A 20,076-nucleotide genomic window follows, 5' to 3' on the forward strand; every position below is an offset into this window, starting at 1 on the left:
ATCAAATCTTCCGTAATAGACTTTTGCGGTCGGGTTTGGTTTGAGTGAAACCCGCCCCAGGAATGAGTGGGCCAGCCACGAAAAAGGGTCCTTGGTAGAGCATTGCTGCCTGGAGGCTGTTATCCTGCGTGACACCCATTAATGACAAGCACAATTTGATGAAATCTGCTTGCGCGGGCGGAATCTGAAAAGGGTCTTTGGTTCACACGGCCTCCAAAGATAATCCCGAGCTCGTATGTTGGCACCGCAGTCCGAACGGTACTTAGTCCACGAGGCTGTCGAGAATTGGGCACGGATGGATGGTCAATTGCCTGGCAAATGCGCTGTTTTTTCGTTCTCTCAATTGTATCCGACATTGAATCCCCGCGTGTTTTCGTTCCTCGCCAGAAATAGATTCATCCGTGGGAGAAGAAGTCGAGATGATCCTCAGGGTTCTGTCACATGTGGCCGTTTCCATGGTCCCCACCAACACCGGCAATTTCCAATTCAATCACCAAATCCCGCCGTGAAAACCGAACTCCTTATCTTTGAGACATACGTCGTGGACCGCGGACGAGTTGGCCCACCCGTCATCATCTAGACATGGAATTCCCTTATCTGCATTTCCAAAGGCACACCCCCGTCAGTGGCGACTGGTCAGTAGCAGGGCTACGAAGCCGATTATGTCATTTCGTTCAAGGATTGAAGGCGCCCCTGCAGTCACGGCTTAAATGGCTTGACGGACTCGGGTGGAAACCAGAAAGGGAATAGGAGAAATCTTATCCGCCAATGATCAAGTAGACCGGGGATATAGCCTCATCCAACCACGGCGCCCCATCTCTTCCCGGAATACCGTGATTGGAAGGGTACCTGTGTTGTTCGGTGATCATTGGTCCGATCAGCGTGAGCGAAGCTTGGCCTGTTACATCCGAAGTGATGGCCTGCATAAGCGTACTCGGCGCCCAGCTGTAGCCATCCTCAAATGTCCCAGGCCCTCGAGATCCTCTTTGACAGCAAATGCCGCACCCTGCACAAGGTCGATTCCCCGCCTTATCCACACGTTTCTCTTATCTACACGTTTCCAGTGGGTCGTAGCTGGGGTCCGCAGGTTCAAGATCGGAAGGGATACGAAGAGCACACGGGCGCACGTCTCGGGCCACTCCACTGGCCATTGCTTGAGTTCAACTCAAGGCGTCAAATCCCAGCTTGGCGAAAGTCATGGTCTGTCGATCGCGTTTCCCCGTGTTAGACATAGAAGACCCCGTTGATCCCGCTGATCCCGTTGATCCCGAAGAAACCGACGAAACAGAGTATGGCGTTTAGGCCGCCGAACCTGTTCAAGTCGTATGGTCTAGATCTCCTTCGTGAACCTGCAATGTGGATAGATTCATGCTCAACAGCCCCCCGGCCCCCCTGCTCGATGGAGAATTACCCCGGAATTTGCCACGGGAGGACAGCCACGGCCTTTCACAGTAGCGCATCCATCGGATTCTGACCGCTTCTTCGATCGAGCTCCCGTGCTGGGATGCTAGCATTACGCTACGTCTCGAACGGGCAGGCACTAAGGTCTCTGCAGGGTCACTTATATTGCACTTGGTAATTAAGTGGAGCCAAGCTGTGGAGATGCAAGAAGCGAACCTCGGACGGAATGTCCCATCTCGCAAGGTCACTCAGCACCACTCAGCAACCGCGATTGAAAAAGACTTTCCGCGGCCTCTTGATTCGCGTTTCGAGCTAAATAGCCAGTCGGTTCCGATCCACCGCCATTGAGCCTGGACGCATCGGGGGGCAAAAATGCCAACTTCGGTCGATCAGTCGAGAGTATAACTTATTCCCGAAGTATTTCCAAAGTTTCCAGGCGGCGACAGCGGGTAACGATTGCCATTGCTGCCTGCCAAGGGAGCCCTCGGGCGACACTTGCTGGACCGTGCTCTCCCTAGAGTTCGTCAATGGGCGCTAGTTCTCACTGCACTCCTCGATTCGATATCGAGTCTGGTCGCTAAGGATAAAGCTAGCAGGGGCCCATGCAATACCCGGGTAGAGATCCGGCGTTAGCCGGGCCCAGAAAGTTACAATGTCGCATTGCTTCGAACACCCCTGGCCACCACTCACTGATTAGCCTGGGGAAGCCCTTTCAGCCGACAGATTGCTGCGGGACATTTGCACATGCTCGACAAATTTCCCGAGCCTTGTTCTTTCTTTTGTTCTTCTCCACTTCCGTGCCTATCCACGACCCACCTCACGATAGGATATCAACCCCACTTCGCACGATCGATTCGGACGGTGCCAGGATTTGGGGGAATTAACCAATTGCCTATACAGTAGCGCCATGTATGTAGAACGGTTCGGAGATTTCCGGCATTCCCAACTTCCCGTCCTCTTACACAAAAGAATGGCGAAAGGAGTAGATAAGACCGGCAGGGGGAAGTTCACGATAAGGCCAAGGATGGCTTTTAGCGAAGACCGAAGCAGAATGGGGGCTACGGGCTACTTTCCAACCCCTCACGGAACGTTTCTAGACGGCTGACACCGGCGAAGTTGTCAAGAGGGGGTCAGCGAAGCAGCCAATACGCGCCTATCAACCCCTCTCTTTCCAGAAAGTCTGCAGCAAAGCATGGTCATCGCTACCTTTCTAGAAGCCTGGTACAGAAGGTTCGGATTGGTGGATGCCTGCGATTACCCCAGGTCCGCTGCGAGTGGATCACGTACCTGCGCACGGCGGAGTCGATATCGTCACTAAGTAGTCGCTTGTCGCAATTGGCTACCACCGCCTGCTCTGCTATCTGTTATAAGCCTTGCTCTCTCCACCTGGCCCTCAATGATCTCCATAAATTTGAAACTCGGCGAGAAAGGGTCCAACCGTTGAGTTCTCGTTCTTCGCCACTAATTACACCTCAGCCTCCCCCCCCCTTATTCACTCTCCGGGTTGTCCGAATAAATGTTTTCCTAAAGATCTGACCTGATTACCATCCGATCGCCATGACGCGCACCGAGCCTGCCCATAGCAGCATGTCGTGGGAGACCAAAAGTATTGCTGCTACTGATGATGGCAACCGAATTGAGTCGGTCGGCCAAGATCCTCGGCCAAGAGGACGAATCCGCCGGTCGATGACCGCGTGCAATACGTGTCGCAAGCTGAAGACCCGCTGCGATTTGGATCCGCGTGGCCATGCATGCCGTCGCTGCCTTTCACTCAGGTTTGTAACACCTTCCGTTTCATCCCCCGGGACGGTCATGGTCGCGTGAACGGTCACTGTTCTTTCGTTCGGGAGCCGCCGAAGTCCTCGACGATCAGCATCCTACGATCAGCGCTGATGGCCCGTTGTACATGACGCTAACTCCTTGAAAGACTCGAATGTGAACTACCGGAAACCCAAGATCGTTTCTTCCAGGACAATGCGTCGACATGGTCCGAAGCTAATGCCGCCATTCCCTCTATTGAAGAGCGGCTTGTCTCACTGGAACGCGGCATGGGCGAAATGATACATCTGATGCGGCAGATGGTAAATCAACCGTCCAACGCCTCCGGCAGTCCAAGTTCCTTTGCAGGTCGGGGCTTGGATGAAACGTCCAACGAGAATAATGGCCCGGTGCCCTCGTTCTCGCTCAAGCCCGTTCAACTCATTAGAGACCTGCAGATCGAATGCTTTAACGGACGAGAGAACTTCCCCACCGATGTCGATCTCCTGGGCGACATCGTTTCCCAGGGAATCATAGATGCCAAACTATCTTTGAAACTTATTGAACTGTATGTGTTCCGTGAACCTTGGGTTGATGACTTGGCTAACGATGCGTGCAGCTTTGTGGAGTACTTTAGTCCGTGGGTGTCAATAGATCTTTCATCTGGCATCCAGCGGACGGATACTCTTCTTTTCAACACTGCCTGTCTACTTGCTTCTCGATACCTGCCCGGCATGCCTTCAAACACCGTCCATGAAATCTCCCTTCAAGTGCAGCATGCCGTAACCAAAGCGATGTGGCGAAAAACGCCCTTGTCCAATGAATGCCTCCAGGCACTGGCACTTCTCTGTCTATATCCTACGTCCGGCCACAAGGAGGGATTCATGGACGGCTGGTTGTTGAGCGGGATCTCAATCAACCACGCCTTACTTTCTTTCTCTTTTCTCAACCAACCATCTAATAATAAAAGCCTTTTGAGCGACGAGATGCTTTCTCAACTGCGTCTCTGGAACACATTCTGTCTTACCCATTTACAGTATGTCTAACCCAATCTGATGAACGGACTTTACTAACCAAAACCCCAGTTCTGCCCTCGGCTATGGCCGTGCCATCAATGTGCAGCCACAATACCTCGATCACTGCGTTCGCATTCTGGATCATCCCAGAGCCACCTCTGAAGATGGAAGAATCCTCGCAGAGATTCAACTCTACCGAATTGCATTGAAACTCCAAAATAACCCTCAACGGCTCCGTTTCGCCGAGCCCGAATACGAGGAGATTGAACGCTGGAAAGTGGAATGGGCTCACCTGCTCAGTACGTCCGTCCAAACTCCAACACCGTTCCAAGTATCTAACCAAATCACAGCCAACGAAGGCCAATCGACCCTCGAACTAAGCCTCTGGTTCACCCAACTCCTTCTACACCGTACAGCAACCCGCCTCCAACCAGAATCCGACCGCCTAGCACCCGAAATATGCAGCAACGCACGGCTGATCTTTTCCCGCTCCCTGCAAACCCGCTTCTCAGCCGCACCAGGGCTAATCGATAATGTCTACTACATCCTCGGCTACGCCGCACTTACACTCTGCGACTACAACCCCTCCGACCCGCTCATCAACCAAGTGCGCTCGTTCCTCTTGCACCTCGCCCCGAACAGCGACCACATTGCGTACAGAATCGCCTACATCGTCAGCGAAGTTCAGCGCCGCTACGGTGAAGGTGCTTCGGACCAGGCGTCCCCAGGTGCGGACGTGATGAAGACTGGAATCTTCGCGGCGCCTCGGACGGAGAACATCGATCTGTCGCACCTTATTACTGCAGGCTCCATGGAGAGTCTTGTTGATGGGTATGGGTGCTTCGATCAGCTTATCCCGGCTGGGTATGTGCCGCCGCAACCGCCCTTCCAGGCGCAGACTATGTTCCAGCAGTCGACGCATGTCGTAGGCGGGTCGATGCCTGTTAGTCAGGTGCCGAGGATGATTCATGACTTTTGAGCGCGAGGTTAGGCTTGGGTTTTGCGGGATTGGGAATATGGGCAATGGTTTGGCGAATGGGTAATGGTGGATTTGGTGGAATAGCTTTGGTTTTAATTAAGATGCAACGATTTCATCCTTCTATTGGAGAGTAAAGTACATTCTTGGAAGAGAACTTGTCAAGTGGCTTGGTGTTGGAATGAGCACGGGCAGATCTGAAGCGGTCATGTGGCGTGGATGAGTGTGGTTGGACCTGTCAGCTGCTTTAATGGCATCCCTGCAATCTTCACTTTAGCTGAGCATTGACCGACAAACCATGAGATCTGCGAGGTGGCGACTACCTCTTATGGAGCGATTGCATTCCAACGGCCCGAGCCATGTAGATCTTGAACCATCTTGAGATTGAAATTGTAGATATTTAGTTGCGGTGAGGAGATCATGTACAATATCTAGAGAAGATCATGCCCCGCCACTATTCAGTTCCGCTGTGTACTACGGCGACCCCAATATTCTGCTTTCCACGTATAGTTTTCTTGGATCGTTCTTGTAATAATGTAGCCAGCAGATCCATCTTTGGCACTCAGCCACTCTGCAGAGTGACGCTCTTGAGTCTCATCTAGACTTATCAAACTTCATCCGTTTCGATGATCAGTTGCCATGTAGTCTACACCAAATTTTCTGCGCAGACTACGCATCAATAGCACCCTAGTTTAATTGTTGTAAATGTCATGGACATTCTCTAGGTACTAAACTCCATTGTAGACACCCTCCCTGAATAATGCCCAAGAACCACAGTACCTCCTCGAATGAATGAACAAGTAGGGCGGTACTCAGGAGGCATCCATAAGGCTCTATCACCTTGAAGAGCTATCCATTGATCGTGAAGGGATACTTTGACAGTGGGCTGCTTCGAAGAGCGGACGCTATTCTCATGCTGCGACTGAATATCGAACGACCCGATGCTGGTCTCAAGACACTGACCATTATCAGACCACACCATGGACTTAATATGGCCCGGATGGCGCTCCACGGTATCTTTTAGTATGCCAGTGGCGATTTCCCAAATTTTGATTGTCAGACTGCCGGAGCTCGATGCTAGGAAATTGCCATCTGGCGAGAACGCCACAGACTGGACTAAGTGCGGTCTACCCTGCGCTAACCAATTGTCTAGGAAGTCCTTTGTCACGTCATCGAAGCCTGACTCTGACAGATTACCCCTTGGTGTGAACTCGATACTCTGTTTCAGGATGCCGGTGGTGATGTCCCAGAGCTCGATTTGCTCGTAATCAAAACCCGCTGCTAGCAGCTCTCCATCTGGTGAGAATGCTACACACCCGAGCCCACCTCGATGACCCTTTAGACCCTTTAGTTTCTGTCGGATAGTTCCGTCAAAGGTAGCCCAAGTGCTTATAGTTCCATCAATGGTACCTGCTGCCAGCAGTCTGCTATCTGAGGAGAAGGCCACTGATTCAATTGGACCTATATTTACCTCCAGTGTGTGTTGCAATATTCCAGTGGTAGTGTCCCAGAATTTGACTTTGTGATCAGCAGAGCCCGTAGCCACCATCTTGCCATCTGGCGAGAAGGCGACAGCCCGGACTCTGTTTGAATGACCTTCTAGGCTGTGTTGGATGGTCCCACTTACAGCATCCCATAATTTGGTTGTCTCATCATCGGAAGAGTAGGATGCTACCAGCTTTCCATTCGGGGAGACCGTGACACAGACAACTGGTTCTAGATGCCTCTCAATTTCCGCAGCCGGCGGGAAGTTTCGCGTGGTGATTTCCCAGAGGTGGATCAGGCCAGACCAAGAGCCCGATTCCAATAGCTTGCCATCTGGTGAGAATGCGAGAGAGTACAAGTAATTCCCGTGACCTGTCAGGGCTTGCAGTTCGGTTCCAGTGGTAATGTCCCTAACTTTAGCTATACCTCTGAACGCTGATGCTAATCGCTTCCAATCCGGTGAAAACGCGACACAATCAACGTAAGATAAGTCTTCGTGTATGGTATGTTGAAGAGTTCCAGTGGCGATATCCCAGATTTGGAATGTTTTGTAAACGCATACAGCCAGTTGCTTGCCATTCGGTGAAAATGAGAAGCCCAAAACTGGAGATTCACACTCCAGTGTCTGTTGCAATGTTCCAGAAGCCGCATCCCATAGCTTGACGGTGCGATCCGCAGATCCTGATGCCACCAGTTTGTTATCCGGTGAGAATTTCACGGATCGCATGTGAGATAAGTGTCCCTTTAGTGTGTGTTGCAGCCCTCTAGCAGAGTCCCAGATTTTGATGGTGCCATCCATATGGCCCGTTGCAATGATCTGGTCATCTGACGAATATGCGACAGTATTGAATCTACCCCTACCATATTCGTCAGTTTTGACTATATCCGGGTGGCCTTCCAGAATCCTTTGTAGGCTTCCAGTGGCTGTATCCCAGAATTGGACCATTCTTCCGTTCCCTGCTACCACCAGCTTGCTATCGGGTGAAAATTTTACCGATGTAACTGCGCCGAGGTGTGTCTCAAGTGTCTGCTTTAATGCCCCACTAGCCGGTTCCCAGAGTTGGATCGTGCCAAGCAGAGAGCCTGATGCCAGTAGCCTGCCATCTGGTGAGAATGTGACAGACGTGACTGCTTGTGAATGACCTTCCAAAGTCTGCATTTGGGTATCCCATTCATCATCCACCCAAGGCAACCTTGTGATCCAGCCAGGAATCTTTTTCTCAAATGCCTTTCTGATGCAGCACTTCCATGGTGCGTACACGAGGCACGAGCAGTATAGCTGCAACGGTGCGGTGTCAGCTATCTGTATGTTTTTCAGAATGAATCGTTTTGCATCTTGGAGGAACCCTGATATTTTGGGTTCCGTTTGATCCTAAGGTGCCAAGTAAATGAATGATTCCGAGTAATATTTTTGCCCATCCACTTACTTGAGTGAGAGACTGTAGAGTGTGGATCATGTCAACACATTCGAATATAAGCTCTAAAAGACTCATTGCTTCAAGCCAGTGCAGGAAATGTTGTTGAAGAAACATATTAAGCCGGTTAGGGACACAGAATCCACCCTGGTCGAGGTGGTATACCCAATATCGACAGGAGTACTGTAAATCGGTCGACAGGTAGCAGTTGATTGCTTGAGAATCGAGGTCTGCGCGACTCGTTCCGTGGCTTGGTAAATCGCAGATATTCTCCTTCAGACCCCTTTGCATGATGGTAAGACATTGATTGGCTATCTTTCGGTGCATTTCTTTCTCGTCTATCCAGAATGGACTTTTACCTTTCCTGTCCGGATTCACAAGAAAGTCCCGAAACGACAAGTGCAGAATTCGTAAAGGAGTATCAGGATCCTTCGGAACACTGAGGACCGAATGGAATGAATCCAGTCGATTGCAGATGTCATCTTTGGGGATATCCAGGAAGCGAGAGAGGGCATTAACCGAGAGAGGGGAAGCAAGAAGGACGATGATCCCGATAATATCTTGGAACTCTCGCAACAGCTGCTTTGAATCTTCTTCATCCTGGCCGGTGAGAAGCTGATTCAAGATTGGAAGGTATGTTCTGTCCAGTCGCGATGTGCGGTTCAGCGCTTGGTCTTGGAGGATTGCTGCAAGGCGCTTCTCTGGACTCCAGTTCCTATCTCCAACGAAGAGGCACACGGTGGCGGCAAAAATGAATAATGGAGCGGATAGGGCCGCCAGAGCTTCGATATTCTCACCTCCCGGCCAGTCTGGGGCTAGTGCACGCTCGCATCTAATCTTTGCGAGTTTGTTGTTCAGAAACAAAGACAGATCGCGCTTTATCACCAACTCGGGTATCTCATGGAGTATCAGGTCCTGATGTTCATTGGCAATTTGCTTGAAGCCCAGTCGTATCGGTAATTCAGGCCTGCTTGTCAAAAATATACGGATTGGCACGCCCGAATCCCGCATTCGTGGTAGCAACTGGAGGAGAACCCGCACATCTTCTTCCCGGTCGCATTCATCCAAGGCATCGATCACTATCACAATTTTCGAACTATTTTGGACCGGCCGTAGTTCTCGGAGCGGCTGGTAGATGAGATTTTGAAATTGATCCCTGAGTGACTTTCCTACAATACCAGGATCGGCCTCAAGTGACCTCCTTACGGCTGGTATTAACTGAGGCATATGGTGCATCAATTGAGTCACGAGTGTACTGAAGAACCTGGTCGCATTTCCCCGGTCCCCTTCGCCTCTCTTAAAGAGAAAGCTAGCGCCCAGTAGTCTTCTCCCCTGGAATGTTCTGGCCACAGTTCGGGAAATCGTTGATTTGCCTGTTCCAGCCATTCCATTCAACCAGAAGATGCACCTCCCTTGTGAAAGCTCTACCCAATCATTGATCTCTCCAAGTATTTCACTTCTGGTTCCCGGTAGACATTGATCTTCGTGTTGGTCTGAATATGAATCGAACTCGGCGCCTAGGGCAGTTGGCAGCTTCGCAAGGTCGATCGTTTGGCTCAGGGCATTTATAAGTGTCCTGGTTGATTTTAGACGTCTTCAATCCTCATAGAGAATCATGAATATGCAGACGTACGTTTGATCAACTTGCAAAGCTAAGTTCAAAGCCGTCTTGCATCTCTCGATGTCTTCAACGGTTTTTCTCAACTCGTCCTTTTTTAGAGGCCACTTGAGAGCTCGAATACCCCATTTGGTCATTATCTTGTGTCTGTTGCCCGGGTCGATCCTTTTATCCAAGGCCGTGAGCGTTGAGAAACACTCGTTCATACTGTCAACCATCATCTTAGAGGCCGAAAGGTCCGTGCCGTCTGGACTGTGCAGAAGTTCTGACACCTTGTTCAGTAAGCCAGTAAGACTTGCAACCTCCAGGTGTAGGCGATGAATATCATTCTTGGCATCTTTCACCTCATTGAAGTAAGTCACACAAGTCGTTAGAACAGTCCCGGCAAGTTGGATGACTGCTATAATGCTGGCTGCATTGGAAACGCCGTCCATTTTGTCGGAGAGCAAACGTGTCGCGCTCAGATTGTCACCATGGTAGACATGAATCTGTGTTGATAGCAAGGGAGAGGAGAGCGGAAAAAAGACCAAAGGTGGAAGGCTGCCCCTGATAACCCCGCCTCAATCATGAAGAGCTGAGGGCACGTGTGATTGGTGTGGGTTTGGGGGCTGAAGATAACTGGTTTGAGGTGTTTCGGTGAGCTGGCTATTTGTGTGGGCTATGAAAAGATCGGTAACTGGATTCCTGCTTCTGTTTGTCGGTGGTACAAATTACGGGATATTCGGAGATCGGGTTTACGGAGCGAGCACTCGCTGTACTTGAGGATTTAGTTTTGTTTCAAGGATTGTCTTCATGTCTTACGCAAGCAGAGGCTGAGGATAGGTAATTAACGATCGGGTTTAAGGGTCTGTATTCAATCCGACTCCCCAGGTCGTCATTGGGCTCGGGCTGGGTGTGCATTGGGTCGGAATCAGCGGTGTGCCCGGGGTGAGACCGGAGGATGACGGAAATGAAGATGGACATTGGAATCAATTGAATAGGAAAGATTTGCATTCACTTTGGAAGTTCTTAACGCGTGCAAGTTGCTGTTCAGGACATGATCTGGTCTTATCATTCGTGGTCAAATTATCATCATTCTCCCTTCATTCACCACTTCAGGACCCAGTTCTTGCTGAATGCTCCCTCTGAGGTAGTATCCTGCAGACCGTTCACAGACAGTACGTGTGAAGTAGCATTGTACTGCACAGCCGAGTCGGGGATAGCCTTGCCATTGAGAGTCACGCCGTTAGGTTTCTGGGACACACCCAAGACGGTAACCTTGGAAAGCGGGTTGGTCTCCTTCCAGTTACCACAAGCCATGGCACTAAGACTAGACTTGGTGGCATGGAACTTCACATCGAGGGTAGCGTTAGGCGAGATGCTCACGCCGTCGTCGAGGTAGAGCTCGCCCGAGGCCGTGCCGTTGCCGCTCAGCGAGGTGAGGAGGGACCAGGGTGTGTTCCGGGCGTCACGGGTGGTGAGAGCAGGCTCTTGCATGGGGAGGACGCTACCACCACGGACAAAGACGGGGATGTGGCCCAGAGGAGCGGGAATGGTAGTGTTGACGCCGGGCTTGGCATCGACAGCGGTCTGGGTGTACCAGTCGTACCAGACTTCACCCTGCTTCACGCCGGGGAAGACGCCCTTCACGGTGTCGACCTGGGGCGCGAGGACTGGGACAACCATGATCGCGGGGCCGAGGAGGAATTGGGTGTCGACTGCGGCAAGCGAGGGATCTTGCGGGAACTCCCAGGCGAGTGCGCGCATGACGGTTGATCCGGTGGTGTGTGCCAGGTGGAACAGTGTGTAGAAATACGGCAGGATGGCGTAACGGATCTTCATGGCAGTCTTGGAAGAGTCGATAACGGATGCCCATCGGTACGGCTCCTGGGGTATGGCGCCGAGAGTGTTGTGGTTTCGGTAGAAGGGGAAGAATGCAGACAACTGCATCCAGCGGTTGCAGAGCTCCTCATCAGTGTTATCTTGGAATCCACAGGTGTCAACACCGAACATGGGGATACCAAATAGAGAGAAAGAGAGCGCCTGTGGGATAGAGAAGAACATGTATGCCCACCTGGAGAAGTTGTCACCTCCCCAGTGGCCTGCCCACCTGCCAGAGCCTGCAAAAGTCGAGCGTCCAATAATGAATGGGCGCTTCTCGGGGGAGACAGCAAGCAGACCGTGGTAAGTGGCATTGAGGATCTGGGTGCCAAAGAGGTTGTGCACGTCGTATTCTTGAACGCCATCCGAGTGTGTCGCGTTAGGAGACATGGCGTGCACGGCGAGGTCGTGGCCAGTCTGGACGTTGTTGATCACGTACGGAGGATAGTTAATATCGCGCACGCCTGGAGTAGGAGTGGTTCGTAGATAATCCGGGGTGGATGAGGAGCTGGTAGCACTTCCAGCAGCTTGACTCGCCGAGGCCGCCGAAGCCGAAGCAGCCTCAGTCGAGTTAGTGATGTTGAATTCTTCCGGATAATCAAGAACCAGGTTTCCAGGAGTTCCAGGAAGCGAAGTGCCCATGATGGGGTTCAAACTAAGATTGTGAGACCCGCAGCTTCCGACGCAGAAGGATGACACCTCGCTCATATCAATCCAGATGCCATCGAAGGGAATCTTGTCGTGCCAGGTGACAATTTCGTTGGCCCAGAAGGCGCCGGCCTTAGGACTATGCCAGTCAGGGAACACGGTGTATCCAGGCCAGACAGCACCGATGTAAGTACTTCCGTCAGGGTTCTTCATGAAGACATCATCCTTCGCACCACGTGTGTACGTATCATAGCTGTCTTTGGGTCAGCAGAACTCTTCAAGAAGGAGTGTATGGTACTCACGCATCGGACTTGTTGTGCGGGTTCGGGATATACAGCGCAGAGTCGACAATAGGAATATAGTGGCGGCCACTCTTGTGCAATTTCTCCAGGAATGCTCGTCCCTCGCTGTAGGAGTACCGAATAGGATCGTTGTCGAAATCACGCCAAGTCTTCATGTAATCAATGTCGTTCCTACCATTGAATCAGCTGGTGTTCCACAAAGGATCACATGGAGGTTTGTGCCCAACTTACCACATGTTCTCGAGAGGAATCTCAAACTTTTCAAAGTTTGCTACGACATTCTCCACTTCGGACCAGTTGGTGTAACCCCAGCGGCACTGATGGTAGCCAAACGTGAAGTACTGCTGCATCGCAGGCAGCCCAATGGTACTCATCTGGTAGTTCTTCGTCACCTCAGGCTGAGTCGGACCCGCGTAGAAGGTCAAGTCGAGGCCACCACCGAGCGTGCGCCAGGTGAGATTCTGAGCCCCAGTGAGGATCTCCTGACCGTGTGCGTTTCGAAGGAAAACACCATGGGAATAGGAGGTATAGTCCTTGTCAGGATTTGCATCATCGCTCGAAACGGGAGTTCGGCAGCCCTCGTCATCGACCTCGTAGTAGCGGGTATCCAGATAGAACGGATGAGCTCCATATATGTTGCTAGCACCATGTCAGTCTCAATGATAGCGCAGTATTTCATCAACAGATGAGTTACTTACCGATCTATTGGATCTCCAGCATCCGCGTTATAGATAGTCAGAGTAGCATTCGGCAAAAGGCGCAGTTGCTGGATATGCTCTCCAAGACCATACAAGTTGTAGTTATCGGGCAGGGCCGTGACAAATTCGATGAACTGGTCCTGGTACACCAGAACGGAGCCCACAGTGTCAAAGACCACATCCCCAGTGGACTTTCGGGTCACGGTGAAACCGAAAGAAGGGTCGTTGGACCACGTGAACTCGAGATCACTGTCGTTCTCTGAAGAGCCATCCTTGTCGGCCAAGGGGCGGGGCACCATATGTTCGTTGAGCAGGTACCAAGAAGCATTGGAGGCATCAATATGAGTCGGGATGATCACGACATTCAAGCGGTCTTTGGCAAGGTACTCGACCGTCAAGTTCAGGGACTCGATATCCGTTCCATATGCATTGCAAGCCTGACCAGCCAGCTGCAAGGTTGCCGTAACCCCGCTAGACGTCTTCTGTACATTGGATGCCTTATATCCAGGACAAGCGGACTGTGCGTTGATAGCCTGCGGGTCATCGATATTGGCGATCAAATTGGCACCGACGTCCGCAGAGGCAGGGAGGCTGAACTGATGGTATGCCGAACTAGTGGTGGCGCTTGGCGAGGGCGTCGAGCTCGCGCCATAGACGGCCGGGAGAAGGCAAGCGCCGACCAAAAGATCCACAAAGCCAACCATGGTGATCAGATGTGCACTTGGGGATACAGTCGGAACTTCGAGCTTCCACCCTTCTTATAGTCCTGAGAAACGACCCGATGCAATCGTAGCACTGCAGAACAGTTTTCCCGAGATCAAAACCCGAAGGCATCCCGATGGACAACGCGCTTCAAAATTTCCGCTGAATCCCCGTGCTCGGCGGGGGCGCGCTGTGGACAGAGTCACATTCCTCAGAAGTGAGTGGCCGAATACTTTTGCGGGGTTGATCAGTCTCGATGAGTCCGGGCATTGCGGGGACGATCGTCAGCGTCCCTGCCACTTTCCGTCCGTGCGACCCTGAAACCGGTCAAGACGGGGTTCTCAACCCAGAAAGAAGCCCAGACCTAGCAAGTGCAGCTCCAGCACAGTGTGAAGGTTTCACCCACTCTGTTCTATGCCTGTTACGTAGCATGGGAATCCCGGGCCGTGATTGGCGGATCGCCCGATAAATGCCCGAACCCCTTCGGCGGACACTCTTGAGGGCAAAGTGGGACTCAGCTTTCATATAAGACACTGTTCAGCAGTCAGAGATGATAGTGTTGGAGACACTGGCTAGCCCACTTGTCTATAACAGACTACGTGGGGGTAAAAGGCAATCGTGAACTCCCGGAAGGTAAATACAGCACCACAAGTTTATTCAGCACAAACCCGGGGAAAGTGGGGACGAATGGCCTTAGGTTCACAAGGTTTCCAGAACGGGTTCACCGGTGAGTGTTTTCTCTCTAGCCGATACAACGGATGGCGATGCAAGTGATGCAATAATGTCAGGGCCCTCTGAATCTTACGAGGGCGATCCGGGGACGCAAAACCGGCCTCTGGGGATAACTGGGGAACCCGCTCGCAGGTACTTCGGGGATTTTCCGGCAACTTTTGTTGTTGGGTTCAAAGCAGGAACCGGCAGTCTCCGTCAGTTCCACCCGCTGAAGATGGCCTGATCTTTCTGGTTGTTGGGGATGGGGTCCTTCTGTGACTTCCTCGGCTTCCCGAGGTAAAGTAATCTCGGCATCTCCGTCCAATCCTGATGGAGTTTGCCCTGGACGCCTCCAGCGGCCGGGTTGCTGTCATGATTGGGTCGGCCTACGATGCCAACCCCGAGAAAGTCGAATCCGTTGAAGACTGCGGAGACGGCTCGAGGTCTAATGTAGCTAAGTGGGTGCTATACGGCCGAATTAATCTGCAATCCCAGAAAATCGCGCATCGCCCCGCTCACCAAGCCTTTGGTCGGCCTCCGGATTTGCCGATGTCAGTGTAGCCGAGTGTGCTATTTCTGCGTTGACCCTTTGCCCCTGTTGATAGACAGGGGATCGCTGCCAGATTGGAGATTTCGCTTAGCTACCGACGGCTCAATAACGTGCATCAGAATTCCGGAAGGCTACTTGGCACGCTCCTATCATTGGGTCCAATTCAATAATTGAGTTTCTTGTAGCCTAAGTTAAGCCGGAATCACGCCCATGGCACGGCTAGTCTCGATGTTAGGCATGGGTCTTACCGAACACTTAATGTAGAGGAGGCTACAGAAGTTGTAGTATCAGGGCCTCATCTCCTCTCTTCTCGTGCAGGGGCCTTTGCGGGGTCTCAACCAGCCCCGCGCTTCCCCAGATACTCTCTATTTTCTATTTTAAATTTCAATCTTCACATCGACTCGACAATTACCCCCTACCATGCGCTACGCGGCTTGATTCAGACTCGACCACCATGGACCTTGCACCACCGTCCAAGCCGGCGCCGAAACAGGCATGTGATAATTGTCGCCGACGCAAAATCAAATGCTCGCGCGAACTGCCCTGCGACAAATGCCAACGCCTGCTTCTGTCCTGCTCCTACAGTGATGTGCTCCGGCGCAAAGGCCCCAAATTCCGAACGCTCTATCCTCTTGCGCCTATCCACCCGCTGTCGAACCAAAATGAAATAGAGCGAAAACAAACATATACCGACTCATCCTATGGGCTAAGTTCGCCAGCATCGCCAGCATTCGCGGTCAGCGATGCACAGTTTATGCCCCATGATCTTTCGGATACTCTCTCTCTTCTCCCGCCTCCAGACCTGGTGTCTTCGCCGGACTCCACGGAATCCACGGTGGAATCAGCAAATGGTCGGGTACTTCCGCACGCTCGTCGTCTCTCGCCGCAAATTTTATTGGCGCATGTCAACGTCTACTTGAAGTACTTGTTCCCGATCATGCCGGTTGTGCGCGGGGAGGAGCTGCATTTGGATAGTCAGCAGCCTGAACGGCTCTCCCCACGACGATATGCCTTTTTGGCCTCCTTGTGTGCGGCCACGCATATTCAACTTAAACTAGACGGAACCACTCCGGTACCGGACCATGTTCGTCTCCAGAGCTTGGGCGATGGTCATTCTTTGGTTTCAGGCGAGAAGCTATTAGCCGAAGCCGTGCGGGCGCGACAGGAGTGTGATCCTGTAGAAGATATCAGCATCGAGACACTCTTAACCTCTTTCTTTTTATTTGCGTCCTACGGCAACATGGACAAGCAAACCCATGCCTGGTTCTATTTGTGTCAATCTACCTCGATGGCATTTACATTGGGTCTGCAACGCGAGGCAACTTATGCGGAACTCGGTGTCGAGGAAGCCGAGGAGAGGCGGCGTGTCTTTTGGCTGCTTTTTATCACGGAAAGGTGAGTTGACCCCGCCATCTCTTTTCTTTCTCAATACTAATCAACCGAACAGAGGATACGCTCTACAACAATCTAAACCAGTTATGCTCCGCAGTACCATACACAAACCGCAGGTTCTCTGCTCAGAAGACCCAATCCTAGCATACGGATTCATCAACTTGATCAATATCTTCGAGAAACTCACTGCCAATCTGTATGACTGGGTCTCTGCTGGCGGCGGTGACGGACTCTTGGAGAAACCACCTACATCTGTCATCCAATCAAGCCTCTCCAAACCGATCTCGCTAGATGGGGTTCTTGAAATTCAGCAGGTGGATATCCTGATCACACAGCAGTGGTTACAGGCGATGATGTGGAAATTGTCCATAACCCATGCCACGCAACCTGGCCCGCGAGATGATGGCGTATTGCCATTCCATCTGCCAGTACTGGTTGGTAAAGCAGTAATGAGTGTTATCGGAAGCGCGTCACAAGGGGCGGTCGACGCCCATGGAATTGGCATGGTACGTCCCTCAAACAGCGACACAATGAAGATTCTAACCAAGTGAGTACAGGAGCAAAAGCTATTCGATATGGGTTCTTCGGTCGCCGATGTAACTCGCTCGCTCGGATCAAAATCTATGCATCGTCTATCTGAGTCGTCTATTGATCCTAGGGAACTCCTTTGGGGTATTCTGCACACACTATCGCAGATCCGAGGCTCACCTTCCTACCTTTTTCCATCGCTCCTGGAACGTTGCAAAACGGTGCTGGGACTCGACTGCACGATTACCATGGGCAATTTCCTGCCAACTCTTGGTGCACCCATGCCCGACCAGTTCAGTTCATGGGCTGGTGAGCAACGCTGGGATATGCTCACCGGCCGGAATCCTCACAGCATGGGCGAAATGGACGGTGAACAAAACGAGTCGGTGCCTCATTTAGCCGCAGTGTCCCATGGAGAACTCGGATTCCCAGACTGTCTTTTGCCATGAATATGCATTTCTGCAACGATTACGTGCGTTTGTATGACTGTTTTGGTTTGATCATGATACCATAGGCGTTATATAGATCGATGTCTTTGTCGCGATGTACATTTACCGCGACAAGATGTGTGTTGGAAAATAACTGGATAGGATATATTGCGTAAAGCCCCACTGTGAATACATTGCTCAACTCTACCAATTCAAAATGGCTTGTGTAGGATTGTTCCTGAGTGGGTGGGAATGGGATCGGCCCGTCAAACGGTCTTGGCGTGTTTGTTTCGGCTCGGAGATTCCATCGAATGTGGATAGCTTCAACTTTCTTCCTTTCCGACTTCAATTGAAACCGACAGCAATTGAGGATGCGCTAATACTTCTGGTACGTCCCTTTGTGCCTGCGCGAACCTGTGACGGACTGCGGAGCCATGCTAACTGCGACCAACCACGTAGCTTACGTCCAAATACTCGAATTCGCAAAGCTCATCAAGCAATCCAAAACATAAACCCGGCCCTTCATATCCCATATAACCAAAACAGAGGAGACATTCTCCTCTCCAAGCCACCATGGCATCCCTCCGCACCCGCTCTCTGCCTCTCCATGCCCTCCGCACTGCACCAACTGCGACACGGCCATCATCATTCCTCCGCCAGATCTCCCCTCTTCCCGCAACCAAGCCAGGGAACCCCTCGACATTACGATGGCACTCCACTTCATCCGTCTCGCCGGATGAACTATCCCACTTCTCTGCCCTGGCCAGCTCATGGTGGGACCCAATGGGCCCCTCCCGAATCCTGCATCTGTTCAACCCCCTCCGGCACGAATTCATCGCGACTTGCCTAGCAGACAGCCCACCACCAGCAATCCAAGACCCTACCTTCAACACCGCAAACCTCCATTACCTCGACATCGGCTGCGGCGGCGGCATCTTCGCCGAATCGCTCGCGCGCACAATCCCACTCGACCCTTCCGCCGCATCCCCCACACCCACGCGCGCAGCATCCATGACAGCCGTCGATCCCTCACCAACACTAATCCAGATCGCCCGCGATCATGGACGCATGGATCCAACGGTAGAGTCACACCTGCGTAGCGGCAAGCTACGATACCTAAACACAACCCTCGAAGACGTCCTCTTCACCTCCACGCCAGAAACACCCGCGCAATTTGACATGGTTACCCTCTTCGAAGTAATTGAGCACATTGACCCAACAACGACAACACCACAAGCCTTCCTGGCCAATTGCCTTCGAGCCCTGAAGCCAGGTGGCTGGTTAATCGGCTCCACAATCGCACGCACGTTCCCATCCTGGATCCTGAACCAGGTTATTGCCGAAGCGCCGTGGCCGATTGGTGTTGTTCCTCGGGGTACGCACGAGTGGAGCAAGTTTGTGAACCCGCCGGAGTTGAAGTCGTGGGCGCAGGAGGGGTTGATGCGTGCCGCTGATACGGCTACTACTCGTGGCGGGGCGAGAGACCTTGAGGGGATGCGGTGGAAATGTGTTGGGACTGTTTATGTACCTGGGCTTGGGTGGAAGATTGTACCTGGGTCTGAGGATTGGGGGAATTATTTCTGGGCCGTGCAGAAGAGTGTCTGAGTTATCGGAGGATATAAACTATCATGTAAAATAGATCCTTTTTGTTGTATACTATGTTAAACTTTTGATATCTCGTGGTTTGTTCACGTATCAGTGTCTATTCTTTGACTGGGTTATCATTTTTCATCTTGCAGAACTCAAAGAAAGTTCCTGGTTCTCTGCATTGGATTAGCCTCTCTCTTCAACAGTTCAATCATATCTGCCGAATCCTTATATCATTCGCTACTCAGGAAAACCCTATTTTTTTTTTTTACTTGAAGCCCAAACTTCTAAGTAGTCATCCTCATCCTTGAAAGCATCCATCAAAATCGTTGCTGAATGCCCAGGTGTAGCCCGGATAACGATGAAGGGCATAGTTTGGAGGGCCGTTGAGCGATCAGTGTCTATCTGCTGGCCAATGAGCTCCTTTCAAACCAAAACCAAATTAAACTCCTATGATACAATAATCTTACTGTAAGTGCCTCATCTGACACCCATCATAGATAACAGCGGGAGAGGTGGTAAAAGGTGCCTCAGGCGGCTCTTTGATCAGCACAAAAACCGATTAAATGCTGCCCAAGTAGCCTTGGGCTTCAACCCCAGGGGCTGAGTGTTATCCTGCGCTACTTGCATCCAATAATAGCATCTAGCTTAATCTGGCACAAGCCTGGAATGCGGTCTTGGCTGCAGGGCTGCTAGTTCCAGTAGTCGTCGTTGAATGGAGCGGGACAGGCCCAAAACCAAGCTTTTGGGCGGCCCGGAGTCATCATTCGGGTCAACAAAGAACATAGACAATCAACATAGACCATTTCCAGGTACCCAAGTAAGAGCAAAAGGTACTACTGTAAGTAGTAACAGCCCACTTGATCGACCCGCAGCTGTTAAAGGTCCACACATAGTTCAGCTGGCAACAAAGTCAGCCCTGTCCCAAGTCCGCGGGTCAGGCCCCAGCAGACCGCCTTCAGGGCGGGGGCAAACGTGACTGGTACTTGCCAGGCACGCTA

General features: G+C 51.7%; 6 protein-coding genes across 6 annotated transcripts; 4 read left to right on the top strand and 2 right to left on the bottom strand.

Annotated features, from left to right (window-relative positions):
* Positions 1-2,958: 2,958 nt before the first annotated feature.
* N7498_002716 (Zn(II)2Cys6 transcription factor domain-containing protein) lies at positions 2,959-5,154 on the top strand (the record flags this gene model as incomplete). The annotated part of the gene is made up of 5 exons (XM_058449778.1): positions 2,959-3,176; positions 3,329-3,727; positions 3,779-4,195; positions 4,245-4,474; positions 4,526-5,154. 5 exons carry the CDS (start codon positions 2,959-2,961, stop codon positions 5,152-5,154), a joined length of 1,893 nt encoding a protein of 630 aa, XP_058312122.1.
* A 718-nt stretch (positions 5,155-5,872) lies between these two features.
* On the bottom strand, positions 5,873-10,103 carry N7498_002717 (uncharacterized protein; the record flags this gene model as incomplete). The annotated part of the gene is made up of 3 exons (XM_058449779.1): positions 5,873-8,008; positions 8,064-9,627; positions 9,685-10,103. The coding sequence occupies 3 exons, from the start codon at positions 10,101-10,103 to the stop codon at positions 5,873-5,875; spliced, it is 4,119 nt and encodes a 1,372-aa protein (XP_058312123.1).
* A 652-nt stretch (positions 10,104-10,755) lies between these two features.
* On the bottom strand, positions 10,756-13,881 carry N7498_002718 (glycoside hydrolase family 31 protein; the record flags this gene model as incomplete). The annotated part of the gene is made up of 4 exons (XM_058449780.1): positions 10,756-12,430; positions 12,480-12,650; positions 12,711-13,118; positions 13,178-13,881. 4 exons carry the CDS (start codon positions 13,879-13,881, stop codon positions 10,756-10,758), a joined length of 2,958 nt encoding a protein of 985 aa, XP_058312124.1.
* Positions 13,882-14,920: 1,039 nt separating this feature from the next.
* Positions 14,921-15,151, top strand: N7498_002719 (uncharacterized protein; the record flags this gene model as incomplete). Its single annotated transcript, XM_058449781.1, has 1 exon — positions 14,921-15,151. The coding sequence occupies one exon, from the start codon at positions 14,921-14,923 to the stop codon at positions 15,149-15,151; it is 231 nt and encodes a 76-aa protein (XP_058312125.1).
* Positions 15,152-15,594: 443 nt separating this feature from the next.
* N7498_002720 (putative C6 transcription factor (AmyR)) lies at positions 15,595-17,509 on the top strand (the record flags this gene model as incomplete). Its single annotated transcript, XM_058449782.1, has 3 exons — positions 15,595-16,535; positions 16,588-17,038; positions 17,090-17,509. The coding sequence occupies 3 exons, from the start codon at positions 15,595-15,597 to the stop codon at positions 17,507-17,509; spliced, it is 1,812 nt and encodes a 603-aa protein (XP_058312126.1).
* Positions 17,510-18,061: 552 nt separating this feature from the next.
* On the top strand, positions 18,062-19,093 carry N7498_002721 (3-demethylubiquinone-9 3-methyltransferase; the record flags this gene model as incomplete). The annotated part of the gene is made up of 1 exon (XM_058449783.1): positions 18,062-19,093. The coding sequence occupies one exon, from the start codon at positions 18,062-18,064 to the stop codon at positions 19,091-19,093; it is 1,032 nt and encodes a 343-aa protein (XP_058312127.1).
* Between the last annotated feature and the right edge of the window lie 983 nt (positions 19,094-20,076).

This window comes from Penicillium cinerascens (genome assembly GCF_028974065.1).
Source record: "Penicillium cinerascens strain IBT 15544 chromosome Unknown contig_1_segment0_segment0, whole genome shotgun sequence".
Lineage (NCBI taxonomy): Eukaryota > Fungi > Ascomycota > Eurotiomycetes > Eurotiales > Aspergillaceae > Penicillium > Penicillium cinerascens.